General features: G+C 40.0%; 1 protein-coding gene and 1 pseudogene across 9 annotated transcripts in view; one reads left to right on the top strand and one right to left on the bottom strand.

The window, feature by feature from the left end:
- On the top strand, positions 1-8,658 carry LOC140624787 (tubulin epsilon chain-like; annotated as a pseudogene).
- Positions 8,659-14,185: 5,527 nt separating this feature from the next.
- The window catches only part of TMEM45A (transmembrane protein 45A), a 65,491-nt gene continuing 53,051 nt past the window's right edge, over positions 14,186-26,625 (bottom strand). For all 9 annotated transcript variants that reach the window (XM_072812529.1, XM_072812534.1, XM_072812533.1 and 6 more), the window contains 2 exons: positions 19,021-19,166; positions 14,186-14,687 (listed from right to left, as the gene is read on the bottom strand). In XM_072812529.1, the coding sequence (XP_072668630.1) occupies positions 14,594-14,687; positions 19,021-19,166 (240 nt within the window). In that variant the 3' untranslated portion in view covers positions 14,186-14,593. The remainder of the gene's footprint in view (positions 14,688-19,020; positions 19,167-26,625) is intronic.

The raw sequence follows: 26,625 nt of genomic DNA on the forward strand, positions 1-26,625 counted from the left end.
ATGAACACGGCCTCTAACTTTTGCCCCATCCAAGGATTTCAGAAAAACAAATCGATGTACCCCAAAATGGAAGAACTTAGAGGTAATGCTGCAGCAGCACAAAATAAACAAATGTGAATTCGTTGTTTCATTTGCTGTGAATAGATTTTTAAAAATCCATTTCTCAGATGTCTGCCTGTATATGCACAGAAAGTGTCTGGAAGGGTACATAAAAAAACTCTTCTTGCTAATCTCAGAGATCTAAGAAATGCATTTTTCATTTACATTCCTTTTGTGATTTGATGTTTTTACCTTATGCATTTAATATTTTTCCATTATAATAATAATACATCTATTATTCTTTCAAAAGTAAAAGGAACCATTTAAAATTCATAATGTATAAGAAAAGGAAGTAGCTCTTATGAAGTGCCTAGAAGCACTGTGCTATTCATTTTCTGTATCTTTGTCTCATTTATTCTGTACAATTACTCACACATAACAGGTATTTTTGCCCATTGTATGAATGAGGAAATGAGACTTGGGCGGATATTACTCTAAACAAGAGCTCTGTGGTTAAGGAAATTTGAGTGATATTAGTTTACACAATGGTAATAGTTTTCTTCAACTCTAGAGTTTCTTAGAGCCTTTAATATGCTCACATACATTGTGAATTGTCAAGTTTCCATTGTTGACCACAGAATCCTCTTCTCCAGAAGAATTTCTCAGAGATAGCGATCTTTCAGAACATGCTTTGAAGCCACTGCCTTCCATGATCACGATCAACCTTACTAGGTTGAGCAGAGTGACTGAAGAAACTGATCATGGGTCCCACGTCTGCCATATGGTGATGGTATTTTTCCCTGGTAGTATTTCAAATATTTTAAAGGGGCTGTAGTCTGGTGACTGAAAAACTGATTTTGGTGGTGCTCAGACATTTTCTTTTCCACACTCAATGGAAATGCAGGAATCCTGGGATGTCACAATGGCTGTAGCTTCTTAGTACTTTTATATTTTCACTAACATGCCAACTATCCAGCTAGGAACTCTAGAAATTTATGGAATAGAAGAAATCCTAGGCACAGATACTTAGATATTGACATTTATATAAGAGCATGAATTTCTATTGGTTATAGACAAGTATATCGGCATCAATTTTATACACACACACACACACACATCTATCAAGATAATAAAAAGGAAAAAGAAAAGAACTCAACAGAGTATAATTCATTTATTTATTTGTTCTACTCAATGCAGACATTGTGCTAAGTACTGAGGATGATAGAGTGGACGAGAGAGGCAAGGTCCCCGCCCTCACACAGCTTACACTCAGGAATGCCTGAATTTGTACTGACGTTGTACGTTGTCTCAAATTTGCTCTGTGACCCTGGACAAGCCACATAAACATCTGAACTTCTATTTCCTCATATTTTTAACAACTTAGTTGAAGCCTTCCCTTCTTGAAAATTTCAGTCCTAAAGTCCATTGAAGAAGAACAAGGCAGGTGTCTTTAGTAGGGGTAGAGAGGAACAATAGACCAGAGCAGATGTGAAAGCCCAATAGGGGAGGGCAAAGAGTACAAGAGAACCTCGAATGAGATGTCAATTCCAAGCAGAGTGACTAAGGCACCCATATGATAGGGAGGGACGGCCTCACAACCAAGGGGTGAGGAAGACCTTCAGGCAAGAGACAGCCTGATGTGGGAAATCAAAGCCAGGGCAGGGAGAGGAGGGCATTCCTTTACAGACCAAGAAGGGTCACAGGGGCATCTGCATGTGTGGGCTGGTCGGTGTGGGAATTCAGAGGCAGAGTTGAGTGAGGAGGGTGTCCAAGTGGAGCCTAGAATAGGGAGTCAGACCCCAAACAAAGAGAAGAGTATCCACACATTGGCAGGGTGGGGCTGAAGATCAAAAATTAGTTCTACACAGGCTGATATAAGAATATCAGATAAGGATATATCTGATAAGGATATAAGGATAAGGATATAAGAATATGAGAACCAAGTTCTTTACTGTAGGAGAAGGGAATTACATATTTGGTAAGGGATAAAATTTGAATTCTATAAGAATTTCAAAACAGGTCATCAGAAACATGGAAAAAGAAAAGCTACAGAGGGCTAATTCTGACGGAAGCAAAATCCAAGGGAAATGGCTATCAGATAAATGCATGAATACAGTCATGACCTTCTTTTTTTAAAAGATTATTTATTTATTCATGAGAGATGGGGTGGGGGGGCAGAAGCAGGCTCCATGCAGGGAACCCAATGTGGGACTCGATCCCGAGTCTCCAGGATCACGACCTGAGCTGAAGGCAGCGCTAAACCACTGAGCCCCCCAGTCAAGACCTTCTGATCTCAGAAAGGAAAACTGTTGTCTGCAACAGTCAAGTATTTCAAAGAAAGGGGTGTGATATTACTTCTTAAAGCTAATATTTGAACTAAATAACTTCCATTGTGCCTTAAAAAAAAAAAAAAACAGAAACTTTTTTTTAAGATTTTATTTGAGATAGAGAGCAAGCAAGAGAGAGCAGGAGCAGGGGAGCAGAGGGAGGAGAAGCAGGCTCCTCACTGAGCAGGGAGCCGGATGTGGGGCTCCATCCCAGGACCTCAGGACCACGACCTGAGCCGAAGGCAGATGCTTAACCAACTTCACCACCCAGGCATCCCCCCCAAAATAGAAACTTAACAGCTTTGGATTAGACAAACATTAGATGGTCTCATTCATTTGGGGAATATAAAAAACAGTGAAAGGGAATAAAGGGGAAAGGAAAAAAAAATGAGTGGGAAATATCAGAAAGGGAGACAGAACATGAGAGACTAACAACAAAGGCCAAACTCAACTTCCCCACCTGTTATTCCTTAGAGATGAGCCTCTGAGTTTGTTTCTCCATATTGGAAAACCTCCCAACGACGTTGGCCGCCCCTTCACTAGTGAAAACTCAGAACTGCTAACAGAGAAGCAGCAGTGATTCAGGTGTAGCTGGTACGTGCTCAGGGCTGATGATCAATGGTTTGAACAGGGCTGTGGTGCAGTGATCTTTGGGTGGAGGATACAGGTGCTTTTTGGGGTAACCAAGTCCTGGAGCACACTGCACATGTGCAAGCCGTCTGCTCTTTGGAATGCAGGCATCTCAAGAGGCCAAGGAGGGAGGAGGCTGGCCAGCCGTGGCCGTGCTTACCCCACTGAGCCCTCGGTGGCAGGGCCGCAGTCTTTCCTTTGGTAAATCAGAACCTATTGGTTCTAGGATAACACAGGACCATCCTGAGGGCTCCCCACCTATCCCTGGGTACTCTCTGTGTGAATGGTAGCCCCATCTCCCCTTTCAGGGACTCTGGAAATCATTAGAACCACAGCAAGGGGATGGGAATGCCGACGTGGAGGCCACAGGTTTTCACTCCGCATGAGAATTGGGCAAAACTGAGAATGAAGTGTCTAGTTCTGCTTTCTCTTGCCCCAAAAGTGAGGACAGATTTCTCCCAATACCTCTGGCAGTTTGAGCATCAAAATAAACAATGGTCTCACGTTATAACCCATGAAATAAAATAGGAAATCACTGAATCTGAAACTCGGGGGGGTGGGCCCAGCAACCAGTCCTCCAACTTGATGTCTGCTGAAGTTTAGTAACCGCTGTTCAAGAGGAGCTCTCCCAGAGCAAGTGAATCAAGTTTGCAGTAAACCAGCAAATGGCGAGAGACTAAATGACATTTTTGTGTACTAGAACATTCCTTTGTTAGTGTTTATGGAAGTCTCATGGGTTTAAAGATTGCCAGATTTTCAGATGACCCTGCTCAAATTCACAAGCAGCCTATATTTCTGTCACCTGTGAAACCACTAATCTTCATTGTACCTTATTCATTTATTTAACCAGATTCATAATGAGCTTAAACCCCAAAACATCAAGACCTTCTGAAATCTCTTTTATTTCCCTACCTTCTGGACTATGACCCCAATAGAGAGCTAATTACACAGAAACCTGCTTACCTTACCTCCCATGACACTAATAACAAAGGCCAATCTCAACTTCCCCACCTGCTATTCCTTAGAGATGAGCCTCTGAGTTTGTTTCTCCATTGGAAAACCTCCCAACGACATTGGCCGCCCCTTCACTAGTGAAAACTCAGAACTGCTAACAGAGAAACCTTTGAATTCACCTGCTTATTGATCTAAACAACCCTACCCACCTCTGTTTCTACCTGGTCGCCAAAGGACAGCAGGGAGAAAGATACTGAAAAACCTTTCCTGGGCCAAAAGGAAGTCACCAGGTGTCTGACCTTTCTTTGTTACTGACCTGACATTTGCCATATTATATTCAGCATACATTTTCCAGTTCAAATACATGCCTTATTTTGAAGTCTAAAACATTAAGCTTAAAACTGATTTTAAGCCTAAGTGTAAGTAAGTTAAGGTCATGTAGGTATTAATTTTTAAATTTTTTAAAAAGTTTTTAAAAATTAAGATTTAAAAAAAATAACCCAAACTCTACCTCAAACAATGTTTGTGGTCTAACTCGTTTTAGGACGTCAACCTGGTTGTGTCTTAGGAGTTGTGTTGCCTCGCTCTGCCGCTAGAGGGTAGCACTATTGCTATTGTTTTTTCTGTGGTTTATTATTTAGTATATTCGGTACTTGGCCATTCATCCAATCCAATGTGATCGTATTTGGAAGTGAGGCCTTTGGAAGGTAATCAGATAATCAGAGAGGGGCCCTCATGCTGAGATTAGCTTCCTCTAGATGCCTTAGTTCTCCAGGTGCCTCCAATGCTCTCCAGAGCCAGGTGTTCTAGATCTTGAGGGTCTTGAGGGTCTTGAGGGCTTCTTGAGGGCTGATTGCTCCATAGAGGAAAACCCAGCATCATTTTGTGAAAGTAATTCACTTATTACTTGCAGATGTTTGGTGCCTATGAAACTACAATGTGTGTCCATAGTAGATTCTGGACTCTGATTAATGTAACCCTGAATTAATTTCTCTGTGTTCCAGAAGATGAAAGAAAAGGAACTCTCAAATTCTTTTTTTAGTTTGAAATTTACTTCTGCATCTTGCTCCAGAGAATCTCAATTCCTCTCTTTGTCTCTTCTGACTTGTTCCTTCATCTTTCTTTTCCCACTTTCTCCTCTTTTATATCTTTCCCTTTTATATCCCCCAAATATGAGCTGACAGCCACAGGTGTGTGGTTAAGATTAAAAGAGGAAAGAATCAGTCAATTATGGGTAGGTTGAGAGGCATAGTGTAGGAAAAGGTTTAATTTTCTTCTTTACCTTCTAAAAAGGCTCCCTCAGGTGAAATGCAGACCCAGAATTTACAGGGAAAAATAGAGTCTCAGCCAAGAAGCACTAGTCCCATGTGAACACTAGACCTTCTGAAAATAGTAGTATGAAATCATAAGCTTATCTGAGGTGAGATAACTTGGCATTTTTGATGTCCTACATAAAATTCCACTATTTTTATCTTGACAAGATAGTTTTCTGAATCCTAATTATCTCCATCTAGTATAATTATTTAATTATTAATTAATAAGTATTCATTAATTGTTAAATTAATTGGCATATATATATATTGTTTCTGGAGAACCTGAAAAATACAGGGGGCATTTTGCAACAGACACCACGCATTTTCCAGATTAGATCCATAATCTCCAGAAAGTTTAATAATAGTGTATGATACTCAAGGAGTTTGTGATCTAGTTAGAGAGCAGGGATATAATGCGTTAAAGCACAGCAAAGATAATAATGCAGAAGTCACTAGTTGGTAAATGATTTACTCCGTGAGTGTTTACCCTACATTCCTCCTTGAGGAATATTGGAATGACAAAATGTTATGGAAGCTTGCCAACCTATGTGGGGCCATAAAACAGCATAAATGTATCAACCAAGACAAGTTATCAGCAGGTTTCTCAATAAGGTGAATACATTTTATAGCTGGTAATACAACAGTCGGGAGAGATAATATTTTCATGCCTGACATTTGTAATATTATCTTCAGCATACATTTTCCAGTTCAAATACATGCCTTATTTTGAAGTCTAAAACATTAAGCTAAGCCTAAGTGTAACTTAAGGTCATGTATGTATTCATTTTTTAAATTTTTTTAAAGTTTTTAAAAATTAAGGTTTTAAAAAAATAACCCAAACTCTACCTCTAACAATGTTTGTGGTCTGACTCGTTTTAGGATGTGAACCTGGTTGTGTCTTAGGAGTTGTGTTGCCACGCTCTGCCACTAGAGGGTAGCACTGTTGCTATTGTTTTTTTCCTGCGGTTCATTATCCAGGATATTCAGTACTTGGCCATTCATCCAATCCAATCCCCAATGTGATTGTATTTGGAAGTGAGGCCTTTGGAAGGTAATCAGATAGAGAGGGGCCCTCATGCTGAGATTAGTTTCCTTATAAAGAAGATAGTTGGGGGGAGACAATCTGTCTTGGCACCCATGAGGATACAAGCCAGTCTGCAAACCAAGGCCTTCACCGAACACCAGGTCTACTGGTGCCTTGATCTTGGACTTCCCACCCTCCAGAACTGTAGGAAATAAATGTCTGTTGCTCCAAACACCCAGTCTATGGTGCTCTGTTGTAGCAGCCCAACCCAAGACAATGTCTGACCAGATATTTGAACAGAAACTTTGTGGCCAGCAGGGATGGGGGAGAGATGGTCTTTAAAATGAGGCAGGTCTATCTAAGAAGGAACTGAACTATTCACTATGCAGTAGTGTCACCTCTAAAGTGGAAAGAGCCCCAACTTTTGGTGTCAGAGGACTTAAATTCCAACATGGGCTCAGCCACTGATTGACTGCATGACCTTGGACAAATCACTAACTCTCTGGTATCTGTGTCCTCACCTCTAGATAACCATTTGAGACCTACTTTCTCTTAATAATATCTTCCTTTGATTTTTCTCTCTTTATTCTGTTCCTGTAGCTACAGGTTGAGAAGGGTTCCTTAGGAGTAACAGTAGAGAAAAAAGAAGTATGGTTGCTGCTGGTGGGTGGCCCAGGCTGGGAGTATGAAAGCAAGTGTGGGCTCGCCAGTGCCCTGATCTCACCGCACCACAGTGTGGTCGATGGTCGTACAGGTAGGCCAGCCAGTGTGGAAACCAGATGGGCCGCCACTTCTGGGATCCAGTGCTTAGGGAGCATCCCACGGCCAACCAGAAGGGAATTTATGACAAGGCAATAAGCAGCTTCTTTAGAAATGTGGATACCAGAATGGTTGGTGATGCTGGCAGTATTTTCAAGGGGAAAATTTGTTCTTTGAAAGCACGAGCTTTCTTGATGGACATGGAGGAAGCAGTAGTATGTGAAATTCTGCAGGGACCATTGAGAGGTGTGTTTGATAGCAAGCAACTCATCACCAATATTTCTGGCTCAGGGAACAATTGGATTGTGGATCACAAAGTTGTTGGCAGCCTTTATGAAGAACAGATTTTAGAGAAACTCAAAGATAGCAGAGCCCTGTGATTGTTCGTAGTCTTGTTTTTTGTTTTTTGGGTTTTTTTTTTTTTTAATATAATACATTCCATGGGAGGAGGAGCAGGATCTGGACTTGCCACACTTCTTTTAAAGGTGCTTGAAGGTGAATTCCCAATACTATATAGATTCATGGCCTCAATTTATCCTTCTGGTGAGCATGATGTCATAACCTTGCCTTATAATAGCATCTTGGCAATGAAGGGATTTAATGAGCATGCAGACTGTGTGTTGCCCACTGACAACTAATCTTTATTTGACATCATTAGGAAAATTGACCTCATGGTGAGTTCTAGAGAGTTGGGTACAACTATAAGGCCAAAGAGTCTGGTTACTTCAAGTTCAGGGGCTTTTTGGAAAACAGCACCAGAAGCCCTTTGATGCAATGAACATCATTGTGGCAAATTTGCTGCTGAACCTAACAAGCTCTGCAAGGTTTGAAGGGCCCCTTAATATGGACCTTAATGAAATCAGCATGAATTTAGTTCCTTTTCCTTAACTAGCATTGTCTAGGGTCAAGCCTAACACCTCTACGTACACTGGCAGATGTTAACATTCCTACCCAAAGGTTCAATCACATGTGTTAAGATGCTTTTAGTAAAGATCACCAGCTAATTCAGGCTGACCCTAAACATAGTCTCGACTTTGCCTGTGCCCTTATGGTTAGAAGAAATGTACAGGTTTCAGAATTTTGCAGAAATATGGAAAGGGATCCCTGGGTGGCGCAGCGGTTTGGCGCCTGCCTTTGGCGCGATCCTGGAGACACGGGATCGAATCCCACGTCGGGCTCCCGGTGCATGGAGCCTGCTTCTCCCTCTGCCTATATCTCTGCCTCTCTTTCTCTCTCTGTGTGACTATCATAAAAAAAATTATATTTAAAAAAAAAGAAATACGGAAAGATTAAGAACCTCTGAGGCTTGTCTCCTGGAATCAAGAAGGCTGGAAAACCAGCTTGTGTTTGGTCCCTCTGGTAGGCCATTCCCATTATTAGCTCTAGCACATAACACATACATGAAGCCTACCTTCATGGAACTGAGAGATTGATGAGCTTCTACAAGAAAAAAAGCTCATCTTCATCACTATGTACAAATGGAAGGGATGGAGGAAAGCCATTTCGTGGAACTGTGTCATCTTTATTAGGGCTCACAGAGGAATATAACCAACTGGATGCCACGAAAAGCATGCCTGTGGAAGATTTACTTAGACTAAGCATAGCTGTGTAAAAAAGAAATCACAAAAATACGATTTTTCTTCATTTCACCTTGTTTTTTGTCATCTTACCTGTTTCAGAATTTTTGTGATTCCGAAAGCCCAGTTTGTGCTTTTCATATTAGAAAGTATGTTTGCCTTAAAAAGAGTGGTTTTCATTTCATCACAATTTGTTTATAGCAGTGTGTGAAATTAGTGGAGTCCTTGCACTTTAACTTTGAACACTTGTCTTCAGAAAATTCCCCTTTTCTAAAATTGAGAAAACAGAGTCCTTCAACATTTTACTTTATTTGTAGTCTCACATTCAGGCATTTATACAGTGCTAATCATGTCTTCAATAAAAATCTTATACAGGTATATTTGATTATAATTTATTTTTTCATATTCTGTTTAAATTCTGATTCTTTAAAAGCAAGTATGAGATGTAGTAGAAGAACAATATAAATACTTCTGTGTAATACTCTCTGACTTCTCAGGGATAGGCTTTATTATAACCATTAAGGAGATCTTGTTTCTTCTTTGGGTAACCACTTGTTTGCAGTCAAAAAGAATCACAATTTACATTCATTTTAACATGCATTTGTATTAAATTATCTTTAACTATAATGCTTTTTATTAAACCAGTTGATTTTATAATAATAAATGTCCACGTCTGTAAAACACACACATGCAAAGTATCGCTGTCTTTAGGGGATTATAAAATAGTAAGAAGGAAGAATTGGCTGGAACATGATCCAATGCCACTCTGGACTTAGCGCTGTATGAGCTTGCAGGCAGGGAAGAGTAGGATGAAGCAGTAGAAAAGAAAAAGCTTTGAACTGAGCCTCAAAGAATCTCCAGAAGATAAGCTTCAAGGAGCCAGGGAGGCAGGGTAGTTAATACAACATAGATACAGAAATTAAACATATTTAGGGGACCAGAAAAGAAGTCAGTCTGACTGGTCCAAGGGTTTTGTTGGACAGTATGACAGCATCCTGCATGGTGAATTATGCTCAAGTGAAGTGATTTTATTGGAGCATAATGCTAGTTACCTCGGACCTGATCTGAGAGGCAAAGGAACCCGGGTCAGTTTCTCCTCGGAGAAGAGAGTTCCATTCTAATTGCCAAGCCTCTTGTTTACTTGGGTGAGCTTCTGTCTATATATTTTAGAACCTGTATGTATTTTAGCTTCAGACACAAATCATCAAGGAGGGATTATTTTGGATTCCACCCAAGCTTCTTACTTAAACTCCTTAATCCTCCCTTAGGACATTTGAAAACCGCCAGAATTGCCCAAGTTCATGAGAGGTAAGAGGTGTTTTTCTCACCTCTATTTTAACATTTTGCATTAGTCATAGGAATTCCTCCTACAACGCACGCACACAACTGAACAATAGTCTCCCTGCCTTACAGCAGCAGCAAGCTAAGAAACACTGACATCTAATCTCACGGCTGTTAGCTGAATTACTGACTTCAAAGAAAAGTGACCTAGAATTCATTAGGCTATCGCTTTAATATCTGTAAAAATTGAATAGTCTTACCCAATAAGAAATATATTTTTCAAAGTGTAGGATAACATCAAGTTCAGAAGTCTTTATACTTAGAAGGAAATATATTTAAATATCTTTAGAGTTAAAGAATAATGAAATTCCATCAAGTGACATGACAGCCTGGGCGAGGGTGGCGGATTTTCATGAGTAGGTGGAAAAGACAGGTAATTTGAAGTATGACTCCCCCTCAGGATGGTGCCTTTCCTGTGCTTTAAAAGGCTGGGAGACAGCCCGAGTGGAGAGTCTGATGTAGTGACCATAAATAACAGGATTCAGCATGTGCGGTTAGGATCACTGCCAAGAATCCTATTCCATTCAGTATCTGGATCCAAGAGCTCAAGGGGCAGACTAGATATTTCCCACAATGCCTGTCATACACAAATCACCTCCTTAACAGTAAGCCTGTGTTATCATGGAAAGACTTAGAAGTAAGTGATGTACAAGGGGTAGTGGAAAGGGAGGTGGGCAGGGGGTTGGGGTGACTGGGTGACGGGCACTGAGGGGAGCACTTGATGGGATGAGCCCTGGGTGATATATGTTGGCAAATTGAACTCCAATAAAAAAAAAATAACAATTAAAAAAAAAAAGAATGAAGATTCTGAAGTCAGACTTCCTGGATACAAATCCTGACACACCACTCCCTACCTAAATGACCTTGGACTGCTTTATTTAATCTCTTTGTGTCGCAGTTTTCTCACCTGTAAAATGGACAAATAAAATCTTCAAATGATTGAAAAAAATAAATAAAAATAAAAAGGCAAGTTTTAAGTTAAAAAAAAAGAAGTAATGTTGAAGAGATTCAAACTCATAATGATATTTTTGTGTTAAGAAAGAAATTATACACGTTTAGCACTATAGGCATTCATAATTTTGAAAATAATTGTGTCTCTGATGATTGGTTTTGCAAGTCTAACTTACAAACGTTTAATTGAGTAACAGATTTAGGCTTGTGATTTTAAATTGAAATCTCAGTAAGTTTACTCACTGTAGCAGAACATTTAAGAGCACTTACGCACTGGGGCACCTGGGTGGCTCCGTCAGTTGGGCCTCCAACTCTTGATTTCAGCTCAGGTTATGTTCTCAGGGTGGTGAGACTGAACCCTGTGTCGGGCTCTGTGCTGGGCATGAAGCCTGCTTAGGATTCTCTCCCTCTCCCTTTGCCTCTCCCCTCCCCACTCAAAGAAACAAAAACAAAAACAAAACAAAACACTTAGTTTCTCCATATTTTAAGGTTAATACATTAGATTTGCAAGAATAGCAACAACTTGGAAAGATTTGTCAGTTAACTGAAGTGTCCTTCTGGAAGAATTTCAAAAATACTTAATTCATAAATAGAGTTTAAGATGTTTAAAGGGAAATCTAATTATCTGAATGTAAAATTGTGCTCTAACATCAAAGTCTCCTTAAAATCGAGTGTTTATATTTGCAAGACTCAATATTTATAAATTGAACTTAAAATATAAAAAGGATTAACCTTTCCCATTTTTACTAGTTTAGTCCAGAAACCCAGTCACCCTCATCACTGCCCATCTCTTGAAGTACCTTCTTAAGCTTAGAGCAAAAATCTCCCCTCACTGCCATTTACATGGGGGAAATTCCCATCTTCTCTCTCTGGAATTCACATTAGACAGAATATAGGATTTCTGGATCTATTCTCCATGTGTATGAACTTTTCTTTCATGTTTTTATCTATTGAGTTTGGGGAGAATTCTTCACTTCTCAGTTTTATTTTCATGGTTCCTTAGTCCCCAGCTACTTCTGCACCACCCTATGAATCCACATCCCAAAGACAACCAGTAGAGCCTCAATTAATGAGCCCAATAGTGACAAAATGATGAGGAGTACACTACAGTGGTCATGACCCAACTTCTCATTTCAACAATAAGATGCAAGTTAACGCAATCAGAGGCTGCACTGCGCATTTCCAAGCAAAGGAGACTGGAGGTTACAGAAATTATTGAGGTGTTGGAGTCACATCAACAGCCAATGTTGATATTGGACTGAATTATATACAAGAGTTTCTTCACTTTGTGACAAATGAAGCACTAGATAGCCACAAAGGAAGTTTGACAAAGGCTTAGGAATCGAGACCCCAGGGTTTCAGAAGAGTTGAGATAAAATACGAATAAAAATGAGGGCACCTTTTCCCACTCCTTCTTTGGTAAAGGCTTCATAAAGTTACAATAGTGGTGTTAAAATTTATTGTTCATGTCAGGGACTACAAGCAGAGAGCCTCAGGCTGTGGACTAGACCTGAACTCAATGTTCTCCCACTGAGAACTCACAGAGTTGCATCTCACTTGCATTCTTTCTGTCCAGAGACTAGAGGAACGGACATCTCTGCTCTCTCATAAAGACTGCTAAAATATTTGTATCAGGTTTCAAAATTCCAGCCTTCACCTGGTTTAGGCTAATTATGCCCAGAGTCCCTGCTCAGGCCTATGTACCAGCAAAGCCATTTTCATGAAATGCAGCTGACAGCTCACGCTTTTGAAACACAAACTTGCTAAAGTTTTTTTTTTTAATTTTTTTTTTTATGATAGTCACACAGAGAGAGAGAGAGGCAGAGACACAGGCAGAGGGAGAAGCAGGCTCCATGCACCGGGAGCCCGACGTGGGATTCGATCCCAGGTCTCCAGGATTGCGCCCTGGGCCAAAGGCAGGCGCCAAACCGCTGTTTTAATTTTTTTTTTTTTTATGATAGTCACACAGAGAGAGAGAGAGGCAGAGACACAGGCAAAGGGAGAAGCAGGCTCCATGCACCGGGAGCCCAACGTGGGATTCGATCCCGGGTCTCCAGGATCACACCCTGGGCCAAAGGCAGGCGCCAAACCGCTGCGCCACCCAGGGATCCCACAAACTTGCTAAAGTTATAGAAACTTGCTGGACTAGAAAAGATAGAGGACACGCATGGGGCAGAATGCCATGATTACATGATGACATCACACACATATGGGCATTTCATATGCCAGAAGTGCATTCAGGTTTGTTGTATTATTCAAAATAAGCCTATAGGCACCCACATCAGTTCTTTCTAATCCTTACATTAAAAGGAAAGAAGAAGAAGAAGAAGAAGAAGAAGAAGAAGAAGAAGAAGAAGAAGAAGAAAGGGGAGGGGGAGGGGGAGAAGGAGAAGAAGGAGGAGAAGGAGAAGAAGGAGAAGAAGGAGAAGAAGAAGAAGAAGAATGAATGTGTCCAGTTCTTTGGCCTAAAGAATCTACTCACCTCCCTCTCCTGCATCACTGTGATAAAACCAGCCTGGGGCAGGTTTCTGGACTTGTCAGTGCTTCCAGAATGCCATGGAGCTTCAGGATTTAATTGCCCACATTTCACCTCCTGCTGCCTAGGAGGCTGCTTCCTTTCTTCCATATTCAAGTTGGTCCTCAAGGATTCCTGAAGCCCTCCTTACCTGTTCCATCACGGCAGACCAGCCTTTCTAACATTGTACCAGTTAGCTGTCTCTGCCTTCACTTTGTCTCAGAGACTCTAGAGTCATAAAATATGACAGCCAGAGAGCGCCTCATCCAGTTCAATTCCCTCACTTTAGAGAGGACATGGTGATCGCTAAAGTCCTAGAAGTTGGTTGGTTATAGATCCAGAATTAGAAAAAAAATTTCTTGACTCTCCACTAAAGGCTAATTAGTTCAAGACTAGGTGAGAGCCCTGACTTTTTACCCAAGTATTCCATAAAATACTTTACCTTATTTTAACCCCTCCTATTTCAGGAGACAGTATGGTGACCATGCTATGCTCTGGTGATTACCTTTTACTCTATAGATAATATCATAACTCCCCCTTCCTAATCTTTCATGGCTTTGCATCCAAGATCCTAGGGATCATTTTTCTTGTCTTCTCTAAAAAACTGCACAACTCAGGACACTTGCTGGCTACTTTCCTCAGGTGACATCTCGGCTACTACAGAAGGAGAAGTCTCACAAAAAGGAATTTGTCACACTGCTCCTTCATGGTGCAAGGGTGATGTACAGTTGAAGTGAAAAAACAAAGACTTAAAGTGTCTGTATCAAGGTTCCTGCATTCATTTATTTCTCATTGCAGCAACAAGATAAACAAGTGTAATTCCATGTCAATGAGTTACAAATTGTAGTAAGCCCAGGAACCTTGAAGATATCTATAAGGCAAATAAAACACTTTTCCTTAGTGTGGACATTAACTTCAGATGATCACTCCAGGCCCCAAATACCATGACCAATGTGCAAAATGCATTTATCATCCAAAGTACTTTCAAATCTAAAAATAAAATATTCGAATTCAAATGCTTTAACCAAACTAGAAATACAAACAATATACCAAGAATCATCCTTAGCCTCTTGTTCTCCAAGCAAAAGATCAAGAAACAAGATCATGAGCAAAAAAATCCCCAAAAAAGAAGTTCACCCAGAAAGACTAGATGCCCATCAAAATCACATCTCTTCTTCTGATTCTTGTTCTCGCTCAGCATTTTTCAGGAGTCCAACCTCCGAGGGGCAGAACCTCGTAAGTCGAGATTTAACCAACCTGAGGAGAATAAAAGGCATCTCATGTTATGTTGTTTAATAAAATTCCAGAACAATGTGTATCTATACTACAACAAACTCCAAATTATCTATGCAAATGGGAGAAGTAACTCATAAAAGAAAATCACTTTTATTTGGCTTTGGAGCTACCTGAAAACTTTTCATGGATTAAAGCCGGGTATAAGTAAACAGATACAGTATAGCTTTTAAATGTATAACATGATTGTTTGATTAGGCATCAGAAAATGCCTCATTATTCATAGCTTTGATCGTTTCTAAAACAAACAAGAGAATCTCTGGGCTGCAGCAAGCCCAGATGAAATTGAGCTCAGTGGAGAGAGAACTTTTCCAAGTCCACACCTAGCTATATATTGCAAAAAGAAGCCCTCTCTCATGGAAGTGCATGAAGGCAACCCCCTCCCCACGGCAAGCCCCATGTCAAGTCTGGTCCGACTTGTGCCTTCAGAGGGGTGCTTTTGTGCAGGCCATGGACAGCTCAAGTGCATGTGATGGTCCATGTAGTGATCCAGGACGAACTAAGGAATCGGAAGAAGTGTCCTCCACCATTGTGATTGTTTCATAGATTAAGAGATCTGTAGGTCTAGGAGAAGCAGTGACATAATTTTTGACACTAGAAGATATGAAGGTTCTTAGTAGCAGAAACTCAGCACTTCCACTCTCCACTTCTCTGATGGAACAAAAACTAAGCAAAGCTTTTCCTGTGCATAGTTATTTGTAAAGACATTGTATCACGACCATATAAATAAAACATAAATTCCAAAAATACATAGGAATACACAAACAAGTTCGATACGCCAAATCATCAAAATCATTCTCATTTTGTGAAACACTTCACCTGCCTATCTGCATCCCTTATTTTCTGCCTCTCTTCTTCTTCCAGTGAAGGTCTGGCTTGCCCCTATGAATATCCAATGACTTCACTTGTGCTCTAGATCCTACTAGAATATAAATTTCATAAGAGCAAAGACCTTATCTTATTCAGTGCCCTAATGCTAGCCAGAGCCTAGAACAGCGTCTGGTGCATAACAGTGGCTCAAAACACATTTGGCTAATCAATGGTCTTTGGAGCAATCTGCAAGAGTCCATATAACTCACGTATTCATAGAGGTTAATTCTTCAGTCACTTTCAGCTCAGCATTAACTCCTCCAATATACAACCGAGTGGTACCAATAATGACTATTGACTCATCAAGATCAAGGAAACCAATCAAAATAATTTGCCTTGATTATTAATTGACTATTGATGTTGCTCCCAATGTCCTCAGTTTTCCAAAGCACTGTTCTTGTGAAAGACCAATAGCCTTAAATAAGTTAAAGGATGGGACAGTGTTTACATCATTTTTTAGATCCACACATTTATCTCTACATTGCACAACCTCAATACATGCTAAATGAAATGGGTTAACTGTTAATTCATTAATTAGATGCATTCCTGATGGCTCTTGTGGAAAATAAAACAAACACATGGCAACTTATTACAAATTAATTGTTAACCCAGACCCTAGTGACTCCTCCTGTTTCCCACTCCTCCTTTCTGGGTTGTGTCTGTTGTTGCTATACGCCGCCAGCCAAGCTGAGGCATGTTCAGACTCTATCTGAAGCCTGTAGCCCTGGGTATTGGCACATGCATAAATGGCTGCTGGAGACAGATGAAAGGCTAGAATGATAAACAGGAAGTACAAATAATTGCTAGGTCCTGGAATGATGTTAGTCCAGGATACTAAGGTTAGGATATATCTGAGCTTCTGCTCCTATATGTTTTCTTCAGTCAATAAGAGAAAGAGCAGAGCCAAGACTCTGAGTGAACTTCTAGAGTCTATTTAGAAATCACTTTCAGAAGCCTAACCATCATATGCCTGGAATTTGGTCATCTCTATTTTATTCTTTGAAATGGCTCACCTGAATTCTTGCTTGGGAAACCAGCCTGAAAGTGGGAAATATTTCTCTACCCACAGAGAGGAGCTTTTGAAATAGTCCTATGAACAGTGATGTTTCAACATGAAATACAGTAGAACGTCTAATAAAATTTCCAAACAGATAAGTCTCTCCTATGAGTTATTTCAGAACTGCAGGTATGGGGCTGAAAGGGGCAACCTTTGAACCATTGTTCTGGAAAGCTGGGAAGTAAAACTTTATTTCTCTGAGATTTGGGGAATTGTGGTTCCACAATCCAGTTTTGTTTCCATGGCGATCTTTGCATTTTGTCAAATTCTGATATAATGCCCTGAAAAATCCATCACCCTTGACTGAATTACAAACTACTCTACAGTCAAACCCTGAAAGATAGATTGTCAAAATTCCTTATGATTATAGAGCTGAATTAGCCTGCCATGTGACCTCACCAAAAGTCAGTACTGAATCTTTATAATTTTTAAGTTATTGCTTAAGTTTCTATCAACATACCTCACAACATGAGCTCTTGTTCTTATATTTCCAAGAGCAATATGAGAGCAAAACTGAAAAGCATCTGAAACATATTTCATAAAGGAGATGGGTATTTGATTTGGATATGCCAGGTAGAAGGCACTAATGGATCAAAAAGGTAAAGGTGGAAAAAATAAACATGGAGTTTCTGGTTTCTAGAAAACTGTAAGTGGATAAGAGAGGTCTGAAGCCTTTTGAAACAGGAAGAGACAGTAGTCTTCTTTTGGCTCTGGAAGGGAGCTGACGTGAGCTAGAGAGGCTCCTTGAATGTTGCCATTATTCTTGGAGGTTGCCCAGCCCCTAAGGAGATGAGGCCCAGATGTCAGCCTAGAACAACAGAGGAAGAAGCCAAGTTTCACTCAATGGCAGAGCCAGTCTTAACAGCCATGAGCATGCTTTGGGGGAATGAAATAGAACTAAGAGAAATCTAATGAGAAGCTATAATCTCCCAGCACCCAAAGCACTTAGATCTCTAGAGGAGGTGAGTACAGATCAAAGTAAACTGACTCGAAGCTTAGCAGAGACATCTGGGAGCTAGACAAGAAAATAGTTCTCTTATTTAGAGACCCAGCACCAAAGCTGCTTCAGCAGTGGAGCTCAAAGAAGCACAAAGCAAGAGAGGTGACCTGAGAGAGAAGAGTAGAAAGCTAGTTTTTGAAGAGGCTGAGACCCCACTGGACCTAGAAGCAGCTACCACATTTTAGGAATCTAGAGAACCTACTAGATGTATACTGCCCAATATGGTAGTCACTATGCATATACAGATATGCACTGTATGCGGCACTAGGCACATGTCAAGTGCTCCATAACCACATAGTCAGGTAGCTCATGACCACCAAAATGAAGACTGCAGATATAGAAGATTTAAGTCGGTGCTGCAGTCTGAAAAATTAAGTGTGGAGCCTGCAGGCCTAGTAGTTGGAATCAGCCAGGCCTGTTGCAGTTTGGTATTAGCAGCCTTACAGACAGGAACGGTGTTCAATTCTTTCTATTTCTTCTCATCCTTCAAGCTAAAGATTAATTCTCAACTGAGAGGAAGCCTCCTCTGGGTTCCAATAGTGCTTTGTTCTTCTACTATTTCCACCTATTGCACTGTATCTAAATTGTCTGTCTCTCCCCATAGGGCCTGTACCTTATGCATTTTGTGATACAGAAGGAAAAGGAGGAGAACGTGGAAAATAATAAAAAGAACAAGAATAACAAGAAGAATAACCTCTGCTGTGCCCTTATTATCTCCCAAGCAGTTTAAATACATATCTCATTTAGGTACTATTATTATTCCCATTTTGTAAACAACAAAACTGAGACTTTATGTGTTCACGTAATTTGCCCAAAGCCATACTGATGAGAGGTAGTAGAGCTAGGAATATGTGTTTTGTCAATCTGTTATATTGCTCTTCATCCATTGTGAAACATTTCATAAGGGTCTAAAAACATGATTTTTCAACTGAATCTTACTGTTAGAAATATTAGAGTAAATGTGAAATTAATCATGGATTCAAATTTGATGGGATACATGAATGTTGTTTAAAAAATGACACCAAGCTTATGAATTGCTATGATTGATGTACATGTGGGCAAATGGAGGGCTCCCTGCTGGGATGGAGAAGACCATTTGGAAAAGGAAACAGCCTATGCAAAGACAGGAAGGCCCAGAAAAGTGTGCTGAGGGGTGGCACATAGGTCAGAGACACAGCTGAGACACTTCTGAGTGAGTCTAACTTTAAACCAGCATTTCTTCTTTCAAGGGGGAATTGCTAGGTTTGCAGATAATTCTCTGGTACATTACCCTGTCTTATGGAATACTAAAGAATGAAGTTCCCTTTTAAGTCTCAATGATCATATACCAAGGAACAGAATTTATATGAACAAAAAAATCACTAACTTACCAAGTGACAAAGGCATAAATCATTCCAACGACGACTATGTTTAATGCATAATGCCAACAAAAGCATATGGTAAGAAACATAACATTGTTATGATCCATTGTATCCCATGCAGGACCTCCACTGGGGGGATAAAGGACAAAACCAATCTGTAATTTAAAACAAAAAGCACATATTAAAATAATCAGCCACATTCCCAAAGATAGTACATTTCAAAATGGTTGGTTCCAAGATTAATCTTAACTAAGGTAACTCCAATTATCTGAGATGCCACAGATAAGACATCAGGCCTTACTGCCTGCTTTAGTTACAGATAGCATCTACCAGGTAATATTTTTGGAAAAAATGTTAAGGATATTTGAAGATCAATTTTCAAAATATGAATAGGAATCATCTCTATGGATTAGCAGACTTTCAGAGAATGTGCCAGGTTTCTTAGTTGTGCAGTTTCACTCCATTATTTCAACACTAGGGTACAAAAAAGGTTTCAAAATAAATAAATGCTCACAGCTAACATCATATTCAACAATAAAAGACTGAAAGCTTTTCCCCTACAATCAACAAGAAGATGAACAAATATTCATCTTACCTGGAATAGGTAAATTCATGGAAACAAAAAGCAAATTAGGGGTTTTCAGGGACTGGGAGGAGAATGAAAGACAATGATTGCTTCAGGGTCCTGGGCTTTCCTTCTAAGGCAATGAACTGAATAGAGGTAGGAGTTGCTCAATATTATGAATGTACTTAAGTGGCACTGAATTATATATTCTAAAACAGTTAATTCTGTTATGTAAATTTTATCCCAACAAAAAATAAGATGATAGATACATAGAGAAAGAGAGAGAGAGAGAGAGAGAGAGAGAGATGGATGGATGATGGACAGATGGGAGGATGGACATATGTCAGATCTCTAGAACAAAATGAAATACAATACCAAGATAATTACATGAATAATTATATGAATGTCCACCATATTGGCTAACTACATGTCAGTTACAGTGCTTGGGAGTTTTCCTTAAAATGGCCTTTAAATGAGATATTAGTAATCCCATTTTAATGTATTATTGTCTTTATCCTCCAGATGAGAAAATTGGGTGGCTTCATAATTTTCCCAGGATCACATATCTAATAAATGAAATGTTATAGGAACAAAAAAAAAAGCATTTAATCCATAAGGTTGAGTGAAACTTTAATTCCATTTCTGTTTGAAATTTCAAATAACATGAGTAAAAGGAAAAAACAAGACTTAGGCTTTAATCACTTGTCATTTCCCATTTTAAAGGATTCCCTTTAGTTGGAAAGAGAATTACCATTTGTACCACCTGCTAGATGTACTGCTGTGTGTGGGGCATCTTAACCTCATTCATACATAAACTTCACAATATTTCTGTCCTCATAATAACTTCAAGAATAAGATACCTTTATCCCATGCTTCTCATGCCTTCCTCTTGCAGCAACTCATGAAAGGTGGCAGAGAAATTATGTCACGTAAGTATCTATTAGGGAGAGTTGAGTGTAATGTACTATGCACCAGCTCCCCAGTTCCTACCTATTGGTCCTCCCAATGTCCTCCCAATGCCATCCACCCAACCACTCCGGCTTGGGGAGTGATTTGCTACAGCTCCCAGAGGTAAGGGTTAGCAGTTGTTGTGGGTCATATTGTGTGTCTCCAAAAGGACATGCTGATGTCCTAACACTTGGTGCCTGTGAATGTGACCTTATTTGGAAATAAGATCTTTGCAGATATCATCAACTTGAGATGAGGTCATACTGGATTAGAACTGGCCCTCAATCCAATAACTGGTGTCCTTTTTATGGAAGGCCATGTGAAGACACAGGGACACAGAAACACACAGGTGTGACTATGGAGGCAGAGGTTGAGGTTACACTGCCATACACCAAGGGATGTTAAGGATGGCTGGCCACTCTCTGGGAGCTGGGCCCCCAGGAAGGAACCAACATGCTGACCCCTTGATTTCTGGACTTCTGGCCTCCAGAACAGTGATAGAGATAGATAGATTGGATAGATTGGATAGATAGACTGGATACATAGATCAGATAAGTCATCCAATTTGCAGGACTTTGTTATTGTAGCCCTAGGATACTAATATAGGAGCTAAGACCAAAAGAGGCAAAGGAGTATCACTCATCCTAAACCTCAAGCCCAACACATTGGTGGTTCTCATCCATCTTTCAAATACCAATTCAACTTTACCTGCCCCTGGTAAAGCATAGAATATATAGTGTACACTCATGTGATTAACAGGGCAGAACCAGACTCCAGATCCATGGCTGCCTGACTACATTCCCAGGGACTTCTTCTTCCACACACTAAGCACAATTGTGTTTTGGAGCTTCTAAAATAAATATCTTAAGTCACCTTCATTGGTCATCACCAATTCTACCAGTCAAGGGTTTACTGTTATATAGCAAAAAGAAAGAAAAAGAGAAAGAAAGAAAGAAAGAAAGAAAGAAAGAAAGAAAGAAAGAAAGAAAGAAAGAAAGAAAGAAAGAAAGAAAGAAAGAAAGAAAGAGAAAGAAAGAAAGAAAGAAAGAAAGAAAGAAAGAAAGAAAGAAAGAAAGAAAGAAAGAAAGAGTTGAATACCTCTCATTGCTAATCTCCTTGAGACCCTCAGAGCCTGACACCGAAAGCTAAATTCTTAACCAAAGACCACTGTGAAGCCTATGAACTGAGTTAATTGATGTGATTATTTTGAAAACATTCCAAAGTCATTTCAGGCTAAAAGCAAGTGAATTAGGAAAGCTGAAAAACAATGGCCAGAATACGCCACAGCTCATTAAATCGTCCTCTAAATACAGAATCAGCCACTACTCTTACATTGGCTGTTCTAATTTGCTTCCTAATGTAAAATTCCAACCAAAAAAAGGTCTGAAAAAGAATTTTTTCTTGCTGTATCTTCTAGGTCATTCCTGAACATCTGTTTCTGACTAGTTTAAGCTTCCTTAATATTACGTTTAAAATGTAAATAACTATCTTCTCTACTATACAAGCAAGCCAGGGCCCCATTTCCTATAGGGAGTTTGAATTTCCTAACATTCTAGGTCTTATTCTCTAATCACTTATTTCAACACTATTAGACTTTTTTTTTTTAAGATTTTATTTATTTACTCATGAGAGACACAGAGAGAGAGAGAGAGGCAGAGACACAGGCAGAGGGAGAAGCAGACCCCATGCAGGGAGCCCAGCATGGGACTGGATCCCAGGTCTCCAGGATCAGGCCCTGGGCTGAAGGCGGCACTAAACCACTAGGCCACCCAGGGTGCCCTCAACACTATTAGCCTTAAACGAGAGTTTGATCTACCATTTCAGACCTCAGACCACTACCACTTAGATCTTTTGGACATCTTTGAGTAAACTTTTATCTTTCTTAAAAGCAAAACAAGGCTGAATTTTTCCTTGGGCTCAGCCATCTGGGAAGTCGTGGGACGAGTCCCCTGAGCAGTTAGCGGGGGTGGGTGGGTGATGCCCCAGAAGTGACTGTTCCAAGTAATGGGAAGCAAAGACAAAAGTCTTCCTCCTCCCCTGATCATCTCTGGGCCTTGACTCTGACAATGATGGGAGGCAACTTGGAAATGACAAAGTGCAAAAGTGAGCTTCAGAAATCTTCTCCCACGGGGCGCCTGGGTGGCTCAGTCAATTGAGCACCTGACTCTTGATTTTGGCTCAGGTCATGACCTTAGGGTCATGGTATGGAGCGGCCCCCCCCCCCAACTTTCCCACTCCCTGACCAGGGCTCTAAGCTCAGTGGGGAACCTGCTTGAGATTCTCTCTCTCCCTCTCCATCTGCCCCTCACCCCCAGCTGACGTGCATGCACGCTCTCTCCCCCTCCCTTTTTCTCTCAAATAGATAAGTCTTAAAAAAAGAAAGAAAGAAAGAAATATCCTCCCACAAAGAGTCTCAGAGAAACCATGATTCATGGAATGAATGGGCCTGAAGAGTATCTTTTTTTTTTAATCTTTTTCTTTTTTTAAATTGCATAATATGCATAGGTTTTTGTGGAGAGCAAAATGGAGTCTCTCATGTCAAGCAAGGGGCTGCGTCAAGCAATGACACAAGCAGCTAAGGTACGGAAGCAAGGAGATATCGCCAGGACCAATGTCAGCTGACCCCCCAGAGCTGAGAACAAGCTGAACCAGAGAGGGCTGCAGGGACCCAAAACCAATGAAATCCCTTTCAAAAGGGAAGGATTTTGGCAGCAAACTATCAGACTCTTCAGACCTGCCCTTCTATGTCTGACCCCTTAAAAAAGGCAACTGCCACTGAAGGCTCTGCCCGAGTGATCTCGGGGGCAGAACCGAGAACCTTCACTGCTTGAACATTAAAAGCATCAAGTGCCCCAAGCTGACCCGGCCTAACTGGAGGCCTTATCTCAACCGAGCGCCCACAGACTGACTTCACCTGTGCTTCCTCAACTCCTCCCCCTTCTGTGGTCTCGTTTGTCGTGGGGCTTGTCTTCTGTCCTGCTCTGTGCACTGTGTAAGAAGGCAAATTTAATCACATGGTGAAATGTCCTTGAGTTTGGAATCCTGAACCTGCTTTATAATTGTGATTTAACTTTGCTTTATGATCGAGTAAAGCTGACATTGTAGACAGACACAACTCGTGTGTGCTCATGACAGCTTTTGAGAAAACATATGTGACTGTAATAAGGGTCGGGAAGGAAAATGTTTTTATAGGTTGGGAGTGTAATTCCCTCTAGGTTGACCTATTAGTCCCTCATTTATGTATGACAGGAAAAAATGGCCAAGCTGAACATTTGCTTCATTCATTTCGCATCTCCTTATTTAGAATTGCATCTCCTTATTTAGAAAAGAGCCTAGGTGTGCTAATCTGTCGTGTATGTTGTGCATGCACTAGGATTCACCATCTGTGGACAAGTAGAGAGAAAATACAGTGAAAGGCAAGGCACAATGTCATATTATCAGCTTAAGGCAGAGTTTTGGCCATAAAATTCATATAACACACATAGCATCAAAATAAAAGCAGAATGAATTCACCTTCGTCTCTAGACATTTTTGTTTCAGAGGAATCTGAGGGGAGAGGGAGGTTCTACAGCTAAACCTTCATTTCCTGCCAGTGTGTGTGTTTGTATTGGTATTAAATGTTCATTTTCCTTTAGGCCTCCAAACGTTATTTAGTCTAGCCTCCAGGTAAAAAAAGAAACTAGTCTAGACATACTGATAGATGGAAAAGATTTTTAAATAGTCACAGATTTACACCCAAAGATTTTAACCTCATAGCTCTTTCCTAGAAAAGCTTTTGGTAAAATATGAAAACATTATTTCTCTGCCAAAAGGGACAACATTAGGTCAGCCTGTTCTCAGTTGTGATAGCCCATGCTTCTTTCCTCAGATTCTTAATCATTAATTATTAATGGAACACTAATTCACTTCATTAATTCTGCTCTTTATTATTCCTTTTTTTCTTTTTTCTCTCCTTGGGTTTCCCCTTTTGTTCTTACTTTCTACCTTCTTTATTTAAATATTTAGCTCTTTGGGATGCCTGGGTGGCTCAGTGGTTGAGCATCTGCCTTCAGCTCAGGGCATGACCCTGGGGTCCTGTGATCGAGTCCTGCATCAGGCTTCCTGCAGGGAGCCTGCTTCTCCCTCTGCCTGTGTCTCTGCCTCTGTGTCTCTCATGAATAAATAAATAATATCTTTAAAAAGAATAAATAAATATTTAGCTCTTTAACCATACTTGATCTAGTAAATATATGTAGAATCCTGAACTCAACAAAGACAACATATACCCTCTTTCAAATACATGCAACATTTACTACCACTGACATTGGGCTATGTCCCCAAAGGAAGTCTCAGCACAACACATTTCAAAGAGAACGTATTCTCTGACTATGAAGCATAAGCTGAAAATGAATAATAAAAATAAAAACAACATCTTTGGAAACTTAAAAGTGCACCCCTAGTTAACTCACAAATTAAAGATAAAAGCACAATGGAAAATGCAACATTCAAAATTTCCCAAGAGTGAAAAGTACCGCACATCAAATCTTACAGAAGGCAGTTATAATGTGTAGACGGCCAGAGATGTATTTCTTTAGCAGCAAGAAAGACTGAAAGAAAATGAGCACTAAACTAAAAAAAAAAAAAAAAAAAAAAAAGGCAGAATACAGCCTCATAACATTAAAGCAAAAACTGAAAATAAGGAGAAATGGACAAATCCATAACTATAATATAAAACTCTCCATGAGAAAGTGAGAGATCAGTAAGATGAAAAGCAAATAGGAAGATGGAATATATAAATGGCACAAGGAGAGTTCCAAGAGCCTGCCTTCCCTTCCCACCTTGAGAGGAATGCTAGGACTTGCTCTTGAATCACACCAGAGCCCACAGGCCTGCAGTTCAGCTCTCCTCCCACTACCCAGTGCTGTTCTGGTCTGGCCCACGAGGTGGCTTGCCTTGTTTCTGTCTGTGTTATTTCAGTGCAGCTAGGTCATTTTCTTATTTTTTATTTAACATTTTTCTTCTTTTAATTTCCTTTTTTTGTTTTCTAGGTATTTTTCAAATTTCATCTGTCATTGTAATGTGTTTAGAGCAGAGGAGATACACCAAAGTATAAACTCACTGTGTGATAGTGACCACAAGTTAGTTCTTTTGAAATTTTTTCAATCCATCTTTATTTTTGATTAGGGAACGAGTGCACATGGCAAAACATTCCAATTAGAAGATACAGAATGCATGACAGTGTTTTACATTCCATTTATTTAAGTTTTCAGCAGATTATAATCTAACAAAACAACTTTTGTTTACAAACTGATCAAATTAATCAATAATCGATTTTATCACATTATGGATATTTGTTACTTTTTTCGATGTCCTTATCCCTTCAAAATAACCCTTGAAAATAATGCTTCTTTACTATCCCCCACTCCCCACAATCTTTCCACTCTCTCCTATGCTTAACTATCACATCTTTCCTATCTCATTATGACCATGATGTCTTTCTTCCCATCACTGACTAATGCTTTTTTATCACTCCTCCTGAGAAATGCAAATCCCTGCAATCACCTCATCCCAAGTTCCTGCTTTCTGGTGACTAAACATCTCCTCTATCAGACCACATTCATCTTTCACCCCAGACTTACCAGTCTCTATAAAATAGAAGTTCACTAATTGGAACACACGTTTTTGACAACACAACAAGGGTAGGTAGTCAACAGAGTAAAATGAAAAAAGCCTGGGGACTAGGACCCACATTTATTAGATCCTAGTTCCATTACTGTGTGAGTCTGGGATAATAACTTGGTCTCGCTGAGTCATATTAGTAAATTTGGTATAATACCTAGGTCACTGTGAGGACAAAATGAAACAACATGTATGTAAATGTCCTGTAGAATGACTGGCACATACTTGCTTCTCAATAATTAATAATTTCCCCTCCTTCCTGCCTTTCATATATTTCTCGAGCTTATTACCCATTAGGCTGTAAGCTGCTTTGGTATTAGCAACTGCTGCCAACCAAAAGCTCAGAATTCCTACATTATGGGTATTCAAGTGTGTGATTAAAATGGGCATACCCCACTTCCTTCCCCTGACAGCTGCTCTGTCAGCACTCCCACCAGGGCCTC

The sequence above is a fragment of the Canis lupus genome, chromosome 35, assembly GCF_048164855.1.
Source record: "Canis lupus baileyi chromosome 35, mCanLup2.hap1, whole genome shotgun sequence".
NCBI lineage: Eukaryota > Metazoa > Chordata > Mammalia > Carnivora > Canidae > Canis > Canis lupus.